This window comes from Thunnus thynnus, chromosome 20 (genome assembly GCF_963924715.1).
Source record: "Thunnus thynnus chromosome 20, fThuThy2.1, whole genome shotgun sequence".
NCBI classification, from domain to species: Eukaryota; Metazoa; Chordata; class Actinopteri; order Scombriformes; family Scombridae; genus Thunnus; species Thunnus thynnus.
The window spans coordinates 13,414,616-13,437,973 of NC_089536.1; the positions used below are offsets into that span (position 1 = coordinate 13,414,616).

Consider the following 23,358-nt stretch of genomic DNA (forward strand, 5'->3'; position numbering starts at 1 on the left):
TGAGTGATGTGCATCCCAAGTGGGCTGATTGGCACTAACAGACTGCAAAATAGCCTAATATATAATCAAATATTGAGAGGGTTTTATAAAGAGCTAATTAAAGGCATTTAAAGGCATTTTAAAAAATTGAAAGGAAGGAAGGAAAAGGAGCAGAAATTGGTCACTGTCGTAAATTTAAAAACCTGGCAGTCATTAAGAGGTTCTTTTCAAAATTTGACTTTTTTTAGAATAGTGTCACATTTGCTTAATGTATCTAAAAATAATATGTCATTAATTTGTAATCAGCTACTTATTCATTTTAAATTATGTTTTGGCCCAGCCATTGTCTTTCACATCTCAAACCTGGACCTTATGTGGCTGTAAAGTTAACCTCATCAGACAGAAAGAATGAAATATGTCTACATATTTTAGTTATAACATACTATCAGTAACACTGTACACAACGGAAAACACTTATCTTTCTCCACACAAGAAGCTACACCGGGTTTCAGTGAATTAACAGTTTTTACTCCAAACCACATCCTTTCTGTAGAATATCACTACATTTAGGACAGTTTATCTGACCATAGTCTTACTGAGTACTGCGAACAGGAAATCCCAACACTGTAATCAGGAAATGATGTACATTCTGCATACGATTATTTGCCCTTCAGTTCTTCTTCTAACCTCAAAGATAAGTTATCCCAAATCACTTTTTTGTCATTTTTTCCCACTTGGCCCCAGTGCCTCCAGTCATGTGGATATAGTTTTTGTTTTATTTTGCCAAGGAAAGATTTATTAATCCGCAGATCTTGCAGCCAATAGTTTTCTTTTGATGCTATTTTCCACCATCCATCATTTTCCCACCATTTCACATGTAATTTTTGGATGGTTTGAGCAAATTAGGTTCCATTAGCCCCCAATTCGGGATTATGGTGACTTCAGAGATATGCAAAACAGGGGCAAATAAAATAAAAAGTATATACACAGCAAGGGTAAGTATGTAAATATGCTGTTTTGTGATTTGGGTGTACTAAACCTTTATTTTTGCCAACACAACAGTTCTTAGTCATTCACACAAAATCAAAACAATATCATATGTCTCAGTGTAGTATGAATGGGTGTTTATGACAAATCCCTGATAAAATATGTCCTCAGAATCATTTCTACATATTTACAAAAATAATAATTAATTATCATTTATTGTCTTGTGACAGTAGAGACCTGCACATGATTCTGTGCCTTCCCACAAAGGACAGTAAAAGTCTATTTCATCCTTCATTCTTCATCCTTGTTCAGTAGCATCAGTCTTTTCCTCTGTACGTGATGTTTGTGAAGGTGGAAGTGGCTCCTTTGTAGAGAGGATTGTGTCCCTGTGAGTCAAATACACACGAAGAGACGTGAGTTTAGGCGAGTTTGACAGACAGAGAATAAATAAGAAATGCTTTTCTGACTGTGATTCAAGAGGAGAGAAAACCTGCAGGGAAAACCTAAAAAGGTAATTTGGAAAACATGTATTTGAAATTAAAATAACATGTCATCTAATCTCTCCATCTCATTATGCACATGATGTCATTCTTTGTGGTATCTGGCCTTGTAGTTCAGATAAATATAAATGTGTGGCTCATGTTCTCACTTCCGTTACTCACTGAGCATCTTAAAACTACTATGATTCTTTGTGGTTTCAGTCCTTTGAGATTTGGGTGTTTTTGAGGCCACAAAGAGGCCTATTACCAGTGAAGGCTAATTAGCGTTAGCAAATTTAAACCCAGCCCTTCCGCTGACTGCCTTTTGTTCAGCTGGGAGTAACAGCAGGCCACAAAAATAATAGAAAACATCTTCAGAAAACAAGAGAGAGAGACTGCCTGTGTGGCCTTTTGTGTGTATGAAAGTGCAGGCATGTTTGTGTGTTTCAAAGAGTCCAAAAAAGGAGGAATTGTTATTACAACTGGTTAGAAAATAAAGGGGCATGGATTTTTTTTTACTTCAATCTAACTGAAAGATAACTACCTTGATCTTGGTATTGAACAAACACCACATTCCTAGTTTCCAAGTACAGCACATCAGAGTATTTACACGCATTTGCCGCCTCATGCTGAAGTCACTCACCGTGTCCCACTTGGCACGAGCGCGTTCTTCCTCAAATTTGGCGAACTCCCGTCTGTCGTGGATGGTAACGAGCAGCTTCCAGATAAGCAGAGCCGCCAAGCCTAGAAACAAGATGGCTCCTGCCACTGACAGAAGCACCACCAAAATGTCTGGACCCTTGGGGCAGTCTGGATGGAAGCATGGAGAGATAAAGGTATGAGGAAAGTGGACAAACAGGAGAAGATAAGCCCAAGGCCAGGCCAGAGGAAGTCTGATTTCATAATGCTGTTTCCTCTCTGTTGCTTCCTTTACGCACATGAATTTGATGTTTCTTCTGCTAAAAGCTTTTACTTTTCAGATTCAAGAGTGTGCTTGAGGAAGCCAAGGTGGTGTGGTTCCATCTAGAATAAATGACAGGTGCTTTTTTAGGGCTATCAGATTTATGAAGTGATGCAAGAGAACAAGGGCAGATATGGGATAATGGGGCTGTTAAATACCAAAAAGCTCAGAGGAGGATGGGCTGAAGTGGAAAATAGTAACCTATTATAACCAAGCCACAAATCATCTTTCCCTCATTGTGGTCTGGCAAGACACAGTAGGAATTTGATTTGCATAGTTTCATTAGGCTGTACAGCACATGACTGACAGTCCTCTCTTTCAAAAAGTCACTAACATGTATCCTTCCCACACCAGACTGGAAAAACACATTGCTTTTTGTGCATTCCTTGGTCATTTTTTTCCCATCATTAGCTATTCCCAAATACGTTGATGTTCTCCAAAATTACATCCACCGATTAAAATTCTGCATAAACTTGAGCGAGAGTACTGTAGTCGCAGAGTCATCCTTCATTTTATTCCGACAACATCTAATTTAAATAGTTGTTCACAAATTCAGGAGTTTCAGGAGAAAACCGGTCACATCATCATCTCAACAGTTGTGTAAATAACATTTGAAACCCCATTTTCAGTGCCGATGCTACACTTTTCTAGGGTGAGATTTGTGTTCATGGTCACTGGGAGCATTAACTGAAGTCTGGCAACAGTTCATTTTGTTCATTGCTGGCAAAAATGCCTTACCTTTACACTTGTATATCTAACCATTTGATTATACGTGCTTCTATGTACATGGGTGTATGGATAGCTAAGTGTTGGGTAACTTAGTGGGGCAACCAGGGTGAACTTTTACAGGCAACATCAAAGCTTCACTCCTTCCTCTCTCCCTCTTTCTTACTTTGCTCTGTTTCCTGCTTTTCAACTGACCCTTTTGATCTCTATACCATTACTGCTTACATACAAATCATGTCACGTTGGTGCTACAAGATTATATCTGCCACATTATTTATTAACTTCTAAATGAGAACATGCTTAGTCCTCCTCTGATTGTTTTCCATCTTCCCCTCCTGTGTCTTTCTCCTTTGTATACAGCTTCATGTTTTCTTTTTAAAATGTTCTCTATCCCTTTCTTTTGCTTACTTAGTTTCCTCTCTCTCCTTCTGCTGCTTTCCTCTTGAGGATATGTAGAGTCAGCAGGTTCCTCAAGGAGCTGGGCAGCTGTTTACGACCCTCTTTGACACGGCGGGGTGCACTGTGTTCAAGGCAAATTTTGGTGTACTTTTCTGCTACCCAGTTGTGTCTTAATTAAACACACGCATTCATTAAAGGCAGACCCACGGGACAGACGTTCTCTGCGGGCACTGGTGGTCATTAAAAGGCTGTTTTACTGCCCCGCACTCTCTCTGTTTGGCCATTTAACAAGCAGATGAAGGGCATGCAGCAGGGAAGTGACAACTGCTTGAGTGAAGAAAAAGCACGCTGACTTAGCAAGGTGAGGAGATTTGCTAGGATATATATTTCTAGATACTAATATACTAAAAAACAAATATAGGTTGCATCATGATGCTTTTGTGGTGATGAATTTTATCTGTGACTTTGGCTTCCATCATATAATCTGAACCACTGTTACTATAATTCAATGTTTGTTTTGGTGACATGGTTCACGCAGCATATCTTACCTGGCTCTTTGACGACATACAAGATGGACTTGCCACTAGCGTCCTCATAGTACTGGAAACGCTCCACACAGTCATCCTCATCCTTGTAAGTGCAGTTCACAGCATTTGTATCATGAAGCACTGGATGGAGGAGCAAAAGGAAAATTGTACATCAGTTAGTCAAAGCATAATGGAGTTTTTTGACCACTAGTAGCGTTGTGGAGATATTGTTTTTATGGGTGGGTCCCTCCTTTGTTTGCTCTCATGACTAGATTTATTCATGCAGGTTACATAATACACATTCCTGCAGATGGTTTCACACTATCCCACTGATCTACAAATGCAGCGATGTGCCAACAAAGGCAGTGAAGAAGAAGACAACAAGCAAGTTACTTGTACAGTAAATGCAGAATTTAAAATGATCAAAAAAATCTGCTTTGGCAAATGTTTTATGTGGAAGGACATGCATTCAACGTGGTTCAAGGTATCAAGGATACACCATGTGTTTCAACGAGTAACACAAAATGTAAACTCCACAACACACATTTAAACATATCTTTTTTGGTCATGAAGAATACAGTATTTCTAAAACTTTAAAGCAACTTTAATTGATTTTTGGGCCACTTGGAGGCAGCACAACAAACTGTAAACACAACATTGACATATTATCACCTTAGAAGTGAACATGTTAGCAAAAAGGTGCTTATTTACACTTCCAGTAGACAAAGAACAACATTGACATACATTTAGAGTCGTGTTTCTGCCCCCCTGATGAATGTAAGTCGAACAGTAGCCTTTTTTTTTTAGCTCTGTTTTGCTCTGTCTTTAATAACTACTGAGAAAATGTCCAACACAGGTTTCTTATCTGCCTCCATCACCAGATGTGAACAGGGCTTTGCAATTCTCTGGAAGTTTGCTGTGAAGATTACAGAGCTATTTTTTGGAATTTTATAAGTGCAAAATTCTCAATGTAAGAGTTTTTGTTCATATTTAAGAGGCCTTTGAGGTGTGTGACAACTATACAGTACCAGTTAAAGGTTTGGACACACTTTCTCATTCAAATGAATGGGAAGGTGTGTCCAAACTTTTGACTAGTACTGTATATCTTTGGTCAGCTGGGTGTCTCACCTAATTCATCCACAAGCTCAATCTCATCCTTGCAGATACGAGAGCAGGTGTTGTCCACAAACAGCTTGCCTCTCTTGAAGTGCTTACACTCCACACACTCCCTGCCAGGAGAAAAGACATCAATCAGGCCATCAGTTCATTTCAAGCAGCTTTCCCGACAAGCCTGTGTGTATATGCGTCTGTGTGCAGACTCACTTCTTCATAGTGCAGGCATCAGGACAGGTGGGGCACTTGTCACACGTGGCCCCGTAGGCACCGGGCTGGGTGCACTCACAGGCCCCGCACACACACTGGCCCCTGCCACTGCAGAGTAGACCCAGGTTGGACATACAGGTGTCAGTACGTCTGGAGCAGTTACAGTTCTCACCCTGCCAGTCTGGTGCACACTGGCAGAAGCCACAGTTACAGACACCATGGCCTGGGAGGGAAGCAAGAAAGGATAGAGGAGGAGAGAAAAAGGATAGCATAGAGGGTTAAAATTCCAACCATGCCATTCCAATAATTTGAACCCTAATTTTCCTAATACCCACTTTGATGTTCTGTTACGAGGGTTTTCTGCACATCATATATGCTGATATTTGCTGTCTACTTGTGCCAGTGCTACACTGAAATATATCAGAGTTTGAGTAAAATATTCAAATTGAAGATGTCATTGTTTAAGGCTGGATTAAAAATTTGAAATGTCTTATAGAATATTATGTGCAGATTTACACACTGTTCATCCTGATATATTTGTTATCCTTAGACACAGTGGTTTGAAAATTGTTTGATAGTACAACACACTACTACTACAACTGTGGATTTGAAAAGTTTAATGTGTTAGCCCTAATATGAATGCTCTTCAGCAAAGCCACTGATATAGCTGTTTACTGCTGTTTTATACACTGCTATAACTTCTATTTCCGAAGAAGGAAGGGTGGTAAAGTGAAAGAGGAAGCAAAAAAACAAGAAAGGGGAGGAGGACAATGTGACCAAGAGAAATCCTGCGTGAAAATGAGGGAGTGGTGGGAATTGAGAAAGAGTAAGGTACATAGGTGAGAGTACTTAGTGGTAGAATTGATTGTAATTTCAATGGCTGTGCATCATTTGTTTTAAACAATGAGCTAATATTAGCTCATATTTTTAGTAAAATGATCAGTTAACTCTTCAACAGACTGTTATTCCTTTTTATTTCTCCTTTAAGTGTCTTTAAGGGTCTTAAAATCATCTTATTCCACTTGATCTGACAGTATCATATGCAGTATATTTAGTATCAGCTTGTTCCAGCTCTTCATTGAAGCTATACAATGTTTAAATGGAAATATTCAGCATCAAGACTCTCTGTTTTTATGGCTGCACAGTTCCATCAAACGGAAATGTCTTGTCCACTATTTTATACACATTTCCCAAAATTCAGCCTGATAAATTTTGTCTTAAGAAATTTTGGAAACTCTGTGGCGAATTTGAACAATGTTTGGCTGCTCAGTATGACTTTGTGATGACTGGCCGTTGCTTCTTGAGCGTTTTAAATGAGTGAATTTACCACAAGCCTATGTTGTACTCTCTGTATAAAAGTCCACACTGACCTTGCAAGGCTATTTCTTCCAGTTCATAAAAAGCTAGCATCACAGGACACAAGGTTTTCATCAAATGTATTCACATTCATTCCAAGTGTTACAACCATCATTTTTCAATATGACAAATTATGGTTGCTAAAACATTTCTCAGCTTTGTAAGTATGGAGGTTTTGGCTTTTATTCCCAAACACTGGAAAGCAGAAATAGTAAGTCATATTTCTGCAACTGTTGGAAATCTAAAACCTATTTCATTGTGTTCCCGTGGTGTCTAGGGGGCTTTTATTTTTGTCTGCATGATTCAGAGTGTGTCTGAGTGAATTTGTGCACGGTGTATGTGTGTGCATGCCAATAAGAGAGTGACAATGCAGAAAACATTGCAGCCTATCACCACAACACAATGCCCAGATAAATAATAATACAGGAAACCACTTGGAGCAGTGTGACTGGATAAAAGATGATCTATGAACAAACTGTCCTTACCACTTGACCACAGAACCACTGGCTTTTAATTAGACCATTCTGCGGGGGAAGAAGAATGGCTCTTGCTCTGAATAAGGTATTACAAAACAAGCAGACCATGTTTTACACACACATACTCAGAACATTTCCAATACACCCCCACTTGGCCCTTTTCTGACCAAACATGGGTTTATTTTTAGCCTAACACCACACCAGCCAATGAGTAAGCACAAAGGTATTTTCATGTTAATCTATGGGCTTTGGGGAATACAGCAAAACATTTCTGTCTGAGTGCAGCAGATATATGAGTGAGTTGAGAGATATATGTGAGGTCTGACAATGAAGTATGAGGCAGGAAAGCAGCAGTGTTATGCAATTAGCAGCGTTCGATTAAAATATCCCTTCAGCAATACCAGTTCATGCATTTAACTACTAATCAGTAACTAAGAGGAATTGTCTTGATTAAGTAAAGTAGTTGTAATAAAGGCCTGTTAATTTTGGTTACATGTTCCCTGTTCATAGCATTTTATGGGGGCAATTTTGTCATTTTCTTGTAATTCTTTCTTTGTGTTTCCTGTCTCTGAGATTTTAGTCTTGCCATATACTGTATTTACAGGAGTAGTCTGACATTTCGAGAGTTAGATGAGAAGATCAATACCACTCTCATGACTGCGTGTTAAGCACAGAGCTAGAGTCGGAAGGTGATTAGCTTAGCTTAGCATAAAGGAGGGGGGAAATAGCTAGCTTACCTTTCTCCAAAACTGTTTGTGTAAACATTAAACAAACAAGATACTACGTGTTCATATGTGAGCTTTAGAGGTGTTAACAGGTGTATTTTAGATCTTTGGACAGAGCCAGGCTAGCTTTTTCTCCCTGCTTTCAGTCTTTATGCTAAACTAAGCTAATCACCTCTTGGCTCTAGCTCCATACTTAATGTACAGACATGAGAATAGTATTGTTTTTCTAGTATAACTCTCAGCAAGAATATGAGTAATTTTAATGATAATAATGATTTATTTTTTTCTAAATGTCAAACTATTCCTTTACGAGTCATGAACCAAGATTTTTTGAACCAGTTCATTTCCAAAACCAACTGTCAGGTATTAAATGGGCTCAGGGATGAAAAACAAAATGCCAGCGAGTCAAATCTTAATGTTTCAAAAGTCTATTCAATGGTAAGCTTATTTTTATGGATTTCTTGCAAGAAAATATATAAAAACTGCCTGTGCTTAAAGCAAGTGAACTGCTAACAGAAAAAGACTGACAGGTTACTGTATGTATTGTCTAACAGCTACTGTACACGGCTAATCCCACAGTAAAAAGTCACTCATAGAACAGATATCAATTATAAACATCATCTGGCTAACATCAACATGTGCTTTGACTTGATGACATACTGTCTCCTTAAAACATGAGAAGATGAGTAGTTAAAGCTCTCAACAATTACCAAACACAAACTCATTCCCACTGTTTAGAAATCCTGACTGCGATGGAGAAACTTTCAGGAAGGTGAGAGTCCCCTCTGACCAGAGAAAGCTACCGTCAAACCTGCAAAAGCTTTATCTTTGTTCATGAATCCTGTTGAACTAGGTGGTACAAAAGCTTGGCCTGGCTGATACAAACACACAACCTGAGCTTACACACACACACGATACACGCACCGCACCATATGTTTATTGTGAATGGAGCCCATGTCCTGGGCAGAAAGGAGTTGTTATTGTATGTAATTCTTCCCAGATGAGGTGAGTGGCAAGTCAGTGTGGTGAAGAGGACTGCCTGCACTGACTAAAAAGGTACACACATTCTCTACCAGAAACACACATAATGGACATGATGATAGGACAATCTGTGGGCCATTTTAACCTCCTCTCTACTTTCAGTCTCCTACTTCAGTGTCATACTAGTACTGCTCCTGACTACTTGACACACGATGTCTCCTGCTTCATTGTAAAGTCAATTCTCTGTGTAAGTGCACTGGAGGTTTAAGGTTTCCACATCACACTTTAATAAGCTGTATGTACAGTACGGCTGTAAAAAATGATCCATTAATCTGTTGATTATTTTCTCAATTAAACGATTAGTCGTTTAGTCTATATAAAATGTCAGAATATGGTAAAAAATGTTCCAAAGCCCAAGATGTAACCTAAAATGTCTTGTTTTGTCCCAACCCATGGTCCACAACCCAAACATATTAAGTTTACTATCACAGAACACAACACAAAAGCATTTGTTCCAGCATTTTTTCTTAAACAAGACTAGCTCAAAACCTAGTATATGGCTGGACTGTGTATGAAATGTTGGGAGATATATACTTAGATCTGTTTGTTTAAATGTAATATAAAATGGTAACTTCTTCAAGAATTTCATTCTATAAATGTAAAAAAAAATTATTGACATATTATTCATTGCTGGAGAAATTAGGATTGTTAATAACAAACCATGTTTTTTTAGAAAATTTCCTTACTGAAATATATTTTAGATCCAACTGAAAATCATCCCTAAACATTGTCACATGTACACACTGAATAAACACATGTTCTAGCGTTTCCACCATATAATTACAAAAATAGCATTTGTCTTCTATATTAGGAATATATGTGATAAGCAACGTGATGGGCATATAATGCCTGTTGACAGTGCATTAATTACTCACTTTGGGAGACAGGAACACTATATTCCTCTATAAAATCTTCATATGAATACAGAAGCCCTTCACAGTTAAACAGCTGTTTTACAAGCAAAATGTTGTTGTTGTTAAACCAATTTTCAACAAATGACGATAGGAAGTTTACTGACAGCATAAAGGCACATTAATAAACAATTAAGACCACCTACTTTTTTAAACAGAAATGCTATCTGAATCTTTTAGAAATCTTTTGACCCAGTCAATTTTTATAGTATGATTGAATGAGGAAGAGTCCAAAATGTTAAGACCTTCCTCTGTTAGAGACATAACTTCCTTGTTTTCCTTGTTTTTTCCAAACAAAGTTAAGAAGCCTGTCTTAGCAAGAGGTTAAATGTTTGGTGACATCAAGGGGCGAGAAGACATAAGAGGCTCTTGTTTTGTATAATGGGCTGCTCAAGTGGCCCACATAGTGACCAGCCCCCACTCCTGATGGCCAGTCTGACTCTGCCCCGGGATGACGATGCATGTCGATCGGTCGGTCATCAGCTTCTCCTCATATCTCCGAAAACATTGGCGGTTTGGAAAAACTGACCCCATATTGGCAATCTAAATGGTTACTTTCTTGCCTGAAAAAATATTAAAACTTAATAAAGTGACATATTAACAGTACTACAGCAAAATTTACAACAGCTTTTTGCCTGGCTCCACCAGGCAAGATCTGGCCCAGATCCGGCCCACACCCAACTCTTTTGGCACTTTCATCCGGCCCACATACCGCGTAGAATGATGGCACTTGGGCGGTCCACCCCTGTTTCTCAGATCTGGGCCACATGCAAGCCGTATGTCAACCAAGAACAAACCAGATAAACCAGAACTGGCCCCCACATCCAGAATACAAATACCGCATCTTTACTAAAAAAGGCCCACATCTGATTCGGGATACTTTGGCTGTATTTGCTATTTTACATGTGGGCCATTTCAGGCTCACATCCATTTTGTTCGGGCCAGAAGAAGGCCATCAGTGCCACATCATTGCCTGAAGTGGCCTTCTTCTTCTTCTGTATTTTATTTATTTCTTATACATGGCAAGGAAAGTGTCATGTTTTAATACTCATTTATAAGGTTGCAATTTAAGATTAGTGTTAAGAGTGGTTTATTTGTTAGCCTGCATTCTTTTTTTCTAATAACATGCCAAATATTTGGTCCATAAAAGATTAAAAAAATGAATTTCAGCAAATCTCAATGATGTTTGCAAAAAGTCCAAAACCCACAGATATTGAATTTTAGATATAACACACAGAGAGGCAGCAAATCCTCACATTTTAGAAGCTGTAACCAGTGAATGTTAGCCTGTTTTCCTTGATAAATAACTTAAATAATTGATAACTGAAATCATTGTCAGTTGATTTTCTAATTGACAGCATAAGATGCTAAAGTAAATTAATTTTAAGACAAAAAATTCTGCCTCCTTGTAAGTTTAGCTCATAAAGTGACAATCTTACCTGAGCACAGTTCCCCCTTGTAGCGCAGGCAGTTGAAGTCATCACACTCACACAGTTTGCCCCAGACTTTGCCAAAGTCACTGCTGTGGCACACACACTGGCCACACACGCAGTCCCCGCGGCCGCTGCAAATCGCAGACTGGGGCCCTCCGGAGCCCGCTGGTCCACTGCAGCGGTCCTGCTCTGTGGGATTATAGTCGCCCTCGGCACACTCACAGTGTGGTCCCAAGCGACCTGGGTGGCACAAGCAGATGCCACACTCGTAGGTGCCGTTGCCATGGTTACACTTCGGGCTGTTGGGCTGGGCTTTGGTCTGGCACTTGCAGTCGCACTCGAAGGTGACGGTGATGGAGAGGGCGTCCTTGAAGCCCACAGGCTTGATGATGAAGGTTTTCTTCTTCTGTTTGGGGCAACCACGAGCTCTGGCCTCCACACTGAAAGTGACCTGGATGAGAGGAGGGAAGAGACATTGTAACATGTCAAACTTTGGATGAAAGAAGTATTTAGTTTTAATGTTTTTTCATGGCATAGAGATTCTGCATCCTAATTCTACAAAATCAGATACACACAAGACATAGTGAAGTGTATGTGTGTAGATACAGTAATGTGACAAATGTTTTGTGGCTAGTACAGAAATAATGTGTCTGTATGACTCTGGTGTATATTACATAACATGTAACCACACTTAAATGACTCACTCAATGTTCGTTTAATAGCTGCTCAAATTTCCAGCATTGTTTATTCACTGTAGGCTCCTTTAACAAGAAACAGCTTAAAGACGTGACATAGGCAATGTCTCCATATGTATTCGGTCAAAGTAATTGTTCATTCTGCATTACATCCCAATCTGGTAAATGTCCAAAAAGGGCAGTTACTACATCTGGAGAGACAGCCATATATGGAGAAAATAAGAAGAGCTGAGGCAGAGAAAAAGAAATGTGTGGAGGCCAAAAAATGTCACCTGGAGTGAGGAGAGAACAAGGAAAAGAGCCAAAGAAGCTGCGATAAAGAAAAAATGCAAAAGAGGGGGAAGAGGAGGGAACTCTTTAAGCAGACAGATTGCTCTGTTAAAGAAAGAAACAGAGCTGATAGAAAAAGGACAGAAAGACAAGAAAACATCAACTAAGAAAGACAAGGCCAGAGACAGCATTGATATACTTTTTTCTGCCATTTGCTCTTTGACACCATGAGCTAACGGGGAAAAACCCACGTTGAAGATATACTGTAGATAGCAGCAAGAGAGGAAATGGAAAGAGACAAAAAAGACAATGAAAAATAGTACAAGGAACTAACTGATATGTTATTTTTGCAATCAAGTAGTCATGACCACCATTAGTCCCTTGGTATTTTTAATCCATAGAGATACATATTGACTGAAGGTGCAAAAGTAGGCATGAAATTTGAACCTATTTTCTTATGAACACCAATTTCTTTGGGGATTTTAAATCCTGTTTTATTCTTTCAGTGTTACAGAGAACCATCTGAGAGGTTGTCCATGGAAACTGTTTGGAAAAGGACAGGCACTTTCAAAAAATACTTGGTAAATGACTGGATGAACCATCTGTCTATCACTATCTATCACTGTCTTACCTTGCGTGGCAGCTGGATTTGCAAGATCACGCGAGAATCCTCATAGGATACTAATTGGTCCGAACCAGTGGTGGTTCGGACACAAGCACATAGCTTGAAGCCTGACAAGATGGATTCTTGCTTGATCTTGTGATCTCGCGAATCCAGCTGCCTTGCAAGGTACTTCTTTTAATACTTCATGCAGCAGTCTGCTTTATCCAGTCTTGTTGCAGGATATTGACATAATTTCTAGAAAATTTCTGAAACTGTGGAAACTACACTAAGAACAAAAGAATGAATCTCATCAAGATTTTTTTCTTATCATAAGAAAATACATCTTGGAGGCTAAATGGAAAAGGTGTTGAGAAGAATGCTTTTTGCAATGTAACTGCTTATTGTGTAACTGCTAATTGTGACAATACACAGAGGATGAGACTATTAACACTAGTAAACATATAGTGATACAACTGTTTCCCAGCAAGTTTCAAGTATATCAAACTACTGGCTTTGTGTCCTTGGACCATTATAGGTATTACATAGTACATTTAGTATTTTATATACTACTTGTATAGTGTACTTATAGTATTTATATCAAGCTTTCATTGATTCTGCTATGTTGACAATTGATGTTGGATTTTGGTATTAGATTATCTGTATGTAATCTGTATGTGTAGTGAATATGTGAATTAATGTGAAACTATCCTTGCGGCCCTTATGGAAAGGTCTTGCTGGACTGACCGTGTCTCCGATCTTTAGTCCAGAGCAGGACTTGAGGCCAGGGATGAACTCTCCATTCAAACAGGTGGCGTTAAAGGACAGAGAGAGCTCCTCCGGGACGCCTTGCAGCTCCAGCTCCACCTTGGAACGAATTTTCTGATGACATCAAGAGCAGAAAACACATGGAAAGATGAGAATACAGACTTGCATCAAGATTTCAGATTTGGGTGTGCCAAATCAAGTCACAAGCTGAGATCAAGTCCTACTAATTCAAAACTAATTTCAAAGTTGGTGACATTTTTTTCCATTCTTTACTTATATGTACACTTAACTGCAAAAGAATAAACTATGAAAATGCAAAGTAGTTCTATTTCAAGTCTGTTTTTTCCCCAATTTGTGTGCTTGAGGCTTCCTACTACTTATTCATCATGTTCACATTCAAGTTACAGCCACGGTTTATGATAGTATAAATTTTCAGCTCATTCACTCTGCATAATAAGACTTGAATAAATAACAAGCAAAGCAGGGAGTCTCCCACATTTGGTCATCTGCACACCTCTGCCACTGTGGAATTTCTAGTAAGACTCTGGCTCGACTGTATGTATGACGCAGACACTGTGGGTGTGTGTCAACAAATGTATGTCATTCCCTGGAACACTGTCTAGCCTAGGGTGTGTGTGCGTGTATGTGTGTGTGTGTGTGTGCGTGTGTGTGTGTGTATGTGTGTGTGTTTAACACTTACAGCGTAGGCCTTCAGTATGAGCTGAACAACATTGCCTGAGTCATTGGACAGAGTTCCTACTGTGGTGCCAGGAATCAGCTCACTGTAGTTCTGTTAAGACAGAAAGATAGACAGACTGGAAGACTGTTGTCATCCTACAAAGTCAAGGAAAATACAGGATCCATTTATGTTCAATAATGTATCATGTGTTACAAATATATATAAAATACACCCCTCATAAACTGCCAAATACTTTAAAAGCTTGTGAATATATAGTAAGTTCTACCTGTTTGTGATATATAATGAGTAAACATCCAAGTCAATATTTGTTTCTTCAAAACATTTTTGCTGATGGTCAAATGATAACAATCGGTAATGACAGGATAATTCATTTTTACGTTCTTATGAGTTATTAAATTCTTATTATGACATTTTTATGACACTTAAAATGTTTTACATATTATGTAATCAGTGGAGATGATTTAATAATGTGTCATTACATTTTCCAGCAATTTATAGCATCGATAGAATTTTTTATTAAACTTTTTTGTTGGAAAATATCAACAACTTTTTCGCTTTTTCCTGAGTTGAGACAAAAAGGACAGTTAATGCTGGGAAAAAAACAGAGCAAGAAAATAAAGGGAAGTTCATGGTTGTTACTCTAACCAGTAATGTCACACTGGTTGAACTGGTGTCATGGTGTTGAGACCGTTGTACCAAACGTTAACAGTTGCATAATTGACAAAAACACCCTAAAAGAAGCAGAGAGCAGTGTGCCCGTCTTTGAACTCATGCCTCCCTCTTTATGAACAATGACAGTTTGCGTTCTCTCTAATGCCTATGAATACGCATGTAAAACGTTGGTTTCAACACTGTTTCCAATTTGGGAAAAACTGAGTTTGTATCTTGCTGCTGTGTCCAAACAGTGTGTAATAGCCTGATTAATTTTGAATTTCCATTCTTCCAGTGCAGGATCCAAGAATCTCTGTTTTAAAACCAGTGAGGTTTGGAGGACTTTGGTTTAAAGCGTACTGTATGTTCAAGATGAGATGATTACAGACTGTAATTTGTCATCTTCTCAGTTTCTGTTTAAAAACATTTGCTTAATTGACTTATTTTCATTTTTCAGAAACATTAGTCTCTGTTTTATTTGGCTCCGCAGAATTTGACTGCACATTCAGTATGTTGTACATGAAAGTCTTGAACTGAACTCAAAAAATAAAATGCCGAATGAACAGCAGTGCTCCTGACCTGGTACAGAGGAACCACAGGGTTGGTGACAGCAAAGATGAGGTTGATGTTGTTCTCCGACATCTTCTCTGTGATCAATGCTAGAGATGGATAATCCTGTGGGGGAAAACGGGATGGTGTGGTTAGCAATTGCACACATAAACACTGAAATCTTTCCGTTCTTACCGCCTCTGAAAACCAAACACACAATTATACACTAACCATGGTAGTCGACATGCTGTACATGTTCTCAGAGTTGAGGTGGCACTGTCCGTCGTTGGGCGTCACGATTCCAGCCAGGCGACCATCTAAAGCTACATGAGTCTTTGCATCTGAGGTGAAGATGAGGAGGTGGGATGCACCAGGGCGCCAGCCGATCTGCTCCTGGTTCCCATCAAACCATGAAATAATGAAGGGAAGGTCAAACAATGTAGTTCGGCCTCTAGTTGACACACATCAGCAAAACCTCAGCAGCAAAGCCATTATTGATTACCTTCAACTCTAATCATATAACATATTTTTGTATTGTTTTGAAATCCTGTCATGTTTTTGAGTCTATATGTGTGTGACAGAGGAGAAAACGATTGTGTGTGTGCACATTCAGTCTGTCTCTCTCCACCTTGCACACAGCAGCCTGGATGATGGCATCAAAGCCTCCCTCTGGGGCATCTCGGTTCCTGGACACCATCTGCTTCTTCACTTCCTCTGTGAAGCGGCCCACTTTCTCCGTCAGAGACAGAACGTGCTTGTAGCCAAACTGGGGCAGACAGGTGGTGTTTATGCTGTCAATCAAAGAGAGATCAATTGATCAGTCAATATCGGAGATCAACAGAGCTGATGTCAGCTTGTGCATTCATCTGAACATCTTCATCAGACACAAATGATCAAAAGCTGTCTAATTAGTGATAATATACTGTTAATATACAGTTTTGTTAATTGGGTTTATGTGTTTAAAAATATATTTAAATTATAAAAAAAATGCATTGCAAGGCTACATAAATAATTTTAGTTGTAATATTGTCCAGTTTTGTTTTGTTGATATTACATATTGTTTGTATCATATTAATTGTAATTACCAGACTTGACTGCATACATTTTTAAGTTACAATCCGGGTGACACCTTGACATGACAGCTTTTCCTAGTTTTGTATTTCACTGGGTCGTACTTTCTTACATGACATTTAGGGACGACATTAAGAGTACAGCCATGTTAGCAGCTCTGTGAGGTTGTACTTTGAGTTGAATGCTAACATCAGCATGCCAACATGCTCATGAACCAAATAATTTTGAGAAATTAAATGTTTGACCTGATAATGGTGCTAGATAAAGTGATGGGAACACCAAAGTTGTCTAATTAACACGTTATATCTCATTTGTTAATCTGTACAAAAACCAAGGTGTAAAAAGTGGTTTTACATTACCCCAGCTTCAGGTCTTTATGCTAAGCTAAGCTAACCATCTCCTGGCTGTAGCTTGACAGACAAGGAAGCAAATAAGTAAATGTCAAACTATTCCTTTAATAATGTCCTAAATTTTTTCAATATCTTTTGAAGAAATATCTCTAAAAGGAATAATGTGATCATTTAACGTAGCAAAATATGAATATACTTGTACAACTAGGCTATATAGGCTAAGGGGCAAAATTCCTCAAGAATGTTTGTACCAAATTTCATTGCAATCCATCCCAAACCACAGATGTCAAGCTCATGATGGTGTATGAGGGAAATTTCAGGGGATCGCTAAAGTCATTAGGATTCATTGTGTAAGGACCATTAATGTCTGTCCAAACCTTCAAGGCAATCTATCCAAAAGTGGACCAACTAACAGACCTGCTGCTAGCATGGCTAAAAATGGTCAAACAGTTCAGAGTTGCTTCACCTGTTCTTTAGTAAATTTTACTGTTATGAACAATGCTTTCCCCAAACACTTTGGTTCGGGTAAAAAAAAGGCTCTTGTGCACTGCTAGCAGACTCCTCTTTCACTCTGTATTGTACAGTACTATACTCAAAACGTCCACTTGTCTTATCTCTTATCCAAACATTCCTGGAGTCAGCAGACTGTGTGTAAGCGGGAGAATAAATGACCCAGATGGAGCCTAAACCACCAAATCAACCTCAGAGGAGCCTTCTGCTGGGTTTACATTAGCTCGCTTTGGGACACTCTTGCTCTCCGGCTAGATTACCTGTGGTTGATTCAGAGCAGCTGACCAAGCAATAAGGAGTCACCGTAAGCCTTTAACAAGTGCTGTGACTCTGAGCCTGCTTGCATTTTTACTTTGCAACACTGTGTTTAAAGTGTCCTCAAGAAAATTACATCATCTGTATAATGAAGTTACTTCCCACATGCAGACATAAACAACCACTGAAATTGACACTACTCGGCATGTACTAGGAATGTTAAACATTGTTAAATCTAAGAATGCTGCCACTAAAATAAACTTTCCATTACAAAGAAGTCTGGATTCAGTCTTGTGTACGGACATGGAAAAAGGTTAAGGAAGCTAATCTTGATATTGTTGTTGTCATTAAGTGTTACCAACTTCTTAATAGTTCAAAATTTTGAGAAATACAGTTATTCATTTTCCAACAATTTAATGAGAAGCTAAGTATTGCTCTCATGTCTGTCTGTTACAAATAAAGATAGAGCCAGGAGACAGTTAGCTTAGATTAGCATAATGGAGACTGGAAATATCTAGCCTGGTTCTGTCCAAAGATAACAAAATCAGCCTACTGGTATCTCTAAAGCTCATTAATTAACATGTAAAACCTAATTTGTTTAATCTGTACAAAAACTGAAGTGTAAAAACAACAAATTGTGGTTAATTACGTTTACCCCTACTTTGAGTCTTTATGCTAAGCTAAGCTAAGCTGGCTGTTGACTTACAGGAAAGTGAATGAGTGTATTTCCCAAAATGTCAGACTATTTCTTTGAGAATGTCCTAATTTTTTTGTTCAGTTTTTTAATATGTTTTGAAGTCACATGTCTAAAAGAATGTAATCATATAAGACTAAAATATGAATCTACTTGTATAGAGTAGTATTGTACAATTTCAAGGGAATTTCCCTTTAAGAGTAGAGCATGTTTAAACCATCTGATAGAAGAAATAACACATTTTTACCAACTGTGATGGTTTTACTGTTTCACTGTTTCTACTTTTGAAGCTCCTCTCACATGTCTTTTACCTGTAGCAAGGGTTCTTCACAGCCTCTTTGGGGGAGATGTACATGTAAGGTGAAAGTGGCTTGTCAACAAAAGCGCCAAAGCCCATGCGCAGGTTGCTGGTGGTGCGGTTCATGGCCTCAGCCAGGCCCTTTCCCAGCGTCCTCAGACGGAAGAGGTCATCATTCATGGAGTAAGAGAGGTCCATGAGGTAGTAGAGATCCACAGGGTAGTCCTCAACCTGACGCACTTTCACTGTGAACTGCTTGGCATCATCTGGGAAATGGAATAAGACAAGACACAGGAAATACTGTTGACCTAGCCTGGAATAAACAATGCAGAGCAAACAACCTGACATGTCTTCCTGTGTGACTTCCTGCTAGAGTAGAATATAATTTCTCTTTGCTTCAGTATGTTTGAAACTTCTTTCACTAATCTAAAAGGCAGATAGAGAAGCTCACCTGGCCTGAGGGTGATGTGGAGTTTCTGGGGCTTGATCTGGGTGACATCCTGTGTGGCCCCCGCTGCTTTGTTGCTGAGGGGCCGATCCTCGATCACCTGCATTTTGCTGGTTGGAGACTCCAGATCTGACAGAGCACAGCCCGCTGCCACCAGGTTACTCTTCAGATCACAACGGGACGAGCTAGCAACCCCATGACCGAAATCCTGACGCAGAAAAGCAGTCAGTTTGCAGCAACATTATCAGTGATTGGGAAGTACTTACATTTGTCAAAAAATTTACTCAAATTGTTGCTTATTTGTAGAATTCCCATCTGTAATAAAGCTGTGTTGAGACAGGAGGACATATTGGATTCATTCAGGCTGAAAAAGTCCAGAATGGCCCTGAACTTTATGTTTTCTATTAAATAAATCTCCTGGAATGAAGAAGCACTCCAACATCTCTCTGTAGACCTAAAGGCAAATTCCACCTTAAATCAAAATGTGCACCCTATCTGGCCACCTTCTCATTGTTCAACCAGTACTGCTGCTTAACATGAAGAACTTCCAGCCAAAAAAACAGAGTAATCAGGCTGATGTCATCCTGAGAAATTTTTGCACTTGGATGGGAGGCTGAGTCTATGGACTCACAACATCATTAGCTCAAATTAGAAAATATGGTTCACTCCATGCACTCACTTGATTTCAGTCACTGTGGCAGAAATGCTAGGACTCAAATTAACGGCCCATTCAGTGTCACTGAAGCAGCTTGAAAAAATGATCAGCTATAAGAGAGACATGATTGTTCATAAATCTAAAGCAAAACATTTCAGATTTTGGGTGTAGATTTGACTTAAAAACACAATTTGTGCTTTTTATTTTCACATATAAGTGGTTGTCACTAAAAAATAATCTACTGTACATCTGCATACATTCCTCTCAAGCAGATTATAGCTGGCTGATGAAAAGATCTGTGCCACCCTGCACCAGCCAGCCCGGCAGAAAGCTCATTGCCTGAAGGAAGTGAAGTGGAAAAGGAACGCACCTCTTGGAAGCACCACGCACAGTTGGGGTGCACAGCCAGACATTGCTTGCATGTGCTGGCCCCTCTGGAGGTGCAGACGTTTGAACCTGGAACCAAAGGGGACTCATTAAATAGTCATGTTTGATCTCACTGGTATTACTCAGACCCTGTTTTGTTGCGTTGGATGTGATTGTTGTAAATTAATGTGTTTTTATGTAACTTTGTGACATCTATACCTATTACACTGCCATTTTGGCAAAGTCTCCCTTCAACAGATTTGCGGTTAAATAAAAAAATAATTTAAAAAAATATTAAAACAACATTGATTCTTTACTCATTATGTTCAGTTATAATGAAACAAGCATTACATATCATAGTAATCCAGTAAAAAACTTGACCTGATCTGAGAAGTTGTCAGCTGTTGGATATATTAAAGGATAGGTTCACAATCTTTAATGTCTGTCTTAAAACAACAGTCAGGTGCCGAAATGAATATTGAAACAGGTTTTCCTTGCTGTAATCGTTCCTCCTGTTCACACAGACCATTATAAGATCCCTTCATAATGCACTTACAATATAAGTGATGGGGGCCAAAATCCACAGTCCTCCTTCTGTGCAAAAATGTATTTAAAACTTCATTTGGAGCCAATATGAAGCTTCAGCTGTCCAAATTTGTCATTTGTCATTTTTCAAAATTACAGTCTTTTTAGTGCCAAATTCTCCGTTTTTGTTCCACTGCAGTTGAACAGGGAAACACTGCCCGGGGAAACAAAAAGAAGGACTTTTATTCTAAAAAGAAAATAACATTGGAAGATATCCAACTGATTTAACTAACTCCAACTGTTGATTCATCATAATATCTTTAGATCAAGCACATTTTTAACACAATGAGGGCTGCGGGTTTTGTCCCCCATCACATTTGAAAAGGATCATTTAATGGCCAGTATGAACATGATGATCACAGTGTGTAAAACTTTTTTCAATGTTCATTTGGGCACCTGACTGTTGTTTGAAGACAGACTTGAAAAATTGTGAACCTAACCTTTAAGACTAATTAAGATGCATCCCCTCACTGTCCTAACTTCCCGAATTATTCCTCAAATACAAGGGGAAAAAAGCAAGTAAAAATTGTCCAATTACAGAAAAAACCAAACAAAAAACAGTGACACCCTGAACAGACTGAGCATGTTGCCAGGTCAAGTATATTTTATCCTGGTTGAAGCAATTCGAGCCTTTTAAATTCTTAGTAGAGATGAAAACCTGTCTCAAGACTGCCCAAAGTGCCTCATGTGTTTTCCCTTGCAATATACAATATTATTAGCTACACAGGCAACACATGACAAAGGCAAAACAACTCACCGCAAACTGCTGTTATTCCTATGAAGATCAAAACACACATCCACAGTATCCTTTGCGCCGGGAGAGCACCCATCCTGGTGCGGGCTCTCTGTGAGGACGTAGCCTGTCTGACCAAGGAGCTCTGGTGTTAATTACAAGTTCAAGAGAAGAAAAAACTGTTTTCAACTGCAACTGACACAATTCCAAATAGAGTCAAAATGTCGTAAAGCCACCCCCAACTCCAACATCCAGCTGCAGCTCTCATTATTATACCATTACATGTAGTAGGCGGGGAAAGAGCGCAGCATCCAGCCTGAGCTTTGGGTTTGGAGGAGTGCAGGTCTGAGCATCAAACGTGTGACGTCTTGCACCAGCTGTGTACTCTGGTGTGAGTAAAAGTCTGTTGTTTGTAGTGGTAATCGCATAAGCATGTAGTGTAATACACATAAATAAGCACATTTGATCACAAGAAAAAAAAAAGACACAAACTGAGCATAAATGCCATTTTTCAACTCATTTTCAGACAACGTAGGCTGTAGTGGTTGAGTTAAGAATTCATACGTTTAACTGCACTATTCAAGTAAACAGATGGACTTAATATAAAATAAACACTCACTGTAATTAAATCTATGTGAGGTTTGCTTTAGTGTACACTGCCCACTAGTGGACATTACCTATAATGACGCAGAATTCCAGCAAAACTACAGCATCTCTGCTTGGTGGGTCTGAGAGCTGCATGATATATCTTATATATTTTATATGTATTTTATCACTGCTATGACATAACAATGCCACATAAAGTAATTAATTAATTGATGAATGAGATTTGTCTTAGTAATTGCCTATTTAAATGTTTAAATATTTAGAACAGCTACAAAAGTTTCATATTAAACATACATAGTTGTTGTTTGTAATGAAATATTCATTTAAAAGACAAAATCTGACAAAAATTCTCTCATTTCCTTGACCAAAACACGCCTTAAGACCAGTTTCCCTTAAAATATAGGTTTTTAATTGGAAGTAATATTACCTCAAACCAATGTAGGCTAATCAAGTCATCGTACATTTTTCTATACATTTTATTGTTGTTGTTGATATTGTTGTTGTCCCACTCCTTCTTTCGCTCTCCATTCAAGGCATATTACCGCCCACCTAGACCGCGGTTTTGCTCGAGGTTTCTTCCCGTTAAAGAGAAGTTTTTTTCTGGCTGCTGTCAACAAGTGCTCGCTCATGGAGGAATGTTGGGTGTCTGTAAATTAAAGAGTACGGTCTAGACCAAGACTATGTGAAAAGTGCCCTGAGATAAACTCTGTTGTAATTTGGTGCTATAAAAATATAACTGACTTGACTTGACTTAAGCCTATTGATAATTTAACAATTAGAGCTACTTTAATTGGCAATGTTGTCTATTTTTTTTTTTTTTACCCCTCTTCGTTTCGCCTTTGCAGGGCAGGAATATATATATATATATTTGATTTATGCAAAGCTGAACCCTTCGACAAATGTAAAACCTTTTTTGTTCATGTACTGTACAAGCTCACGTTTATAAAAAAAAAAAAAAAAAATTGACCTACGTGGCTATTATATTAATTAGGCTATTAAAAACTGTTACAAGTAGACTAATTACACCTACAACAGCTACTTCATGTTTCTGTGGTTGTAGTACCACGTTATTACCACCAGATGTCATTTCCTTACAATAAGTGGTCTATAGAGCGCTTCCCATTCAAATTACACTTAAATACTTTTACTCTAAGAAATGACTCATCACACATAACTTGGAAAAAACACATTATCATAATCCAGCAAATTGGATAATGTGTTCTTATACTT

General features: G+C 38.7%; 1 protein-coding gene across 1 annotated transcript; it reads right to left on the reverse strand.

The window, feature by feature from the left end:
- Nucleotides 1–466: 466 nt before the first annotated feature.
- On the reverse strand, nt 467–22,010 carry LOC137172014 (integrin beta-3-like). The gene is made up of 15 exons (XM_067576262.1): nt 21,547–22,010; nt 20,209–20,294; nt 19,187–19,391; nt 18,749–19,001; nt 16,186–16,348; nt 15,789–15,950; nt 15,588–15,683; nt 14,358–14,447; nt 13,637–13,771; nt 11,330–11,774; nt 5,382–5,604; nt 5,187–5,287; nt 4,080–4,199; nt 2,089–2,255; nt 467–1,352 (listed from the first exon to the last, which is right to left on the reverse strand). Exons 1-15 carry the CDS (start codon nt 21,617–21,619, stop codon nt 1,284–1,286), a joined length of 2,388 nt encoding a protein of 795 aa, XP_067432363.1. The 5' UTR covers nt 21,620–22,010; the 3' UTR covers nt 467–1,283.
- Nucleotides 22,011–23,358: the final 1,348 nt, after the last annotated feature.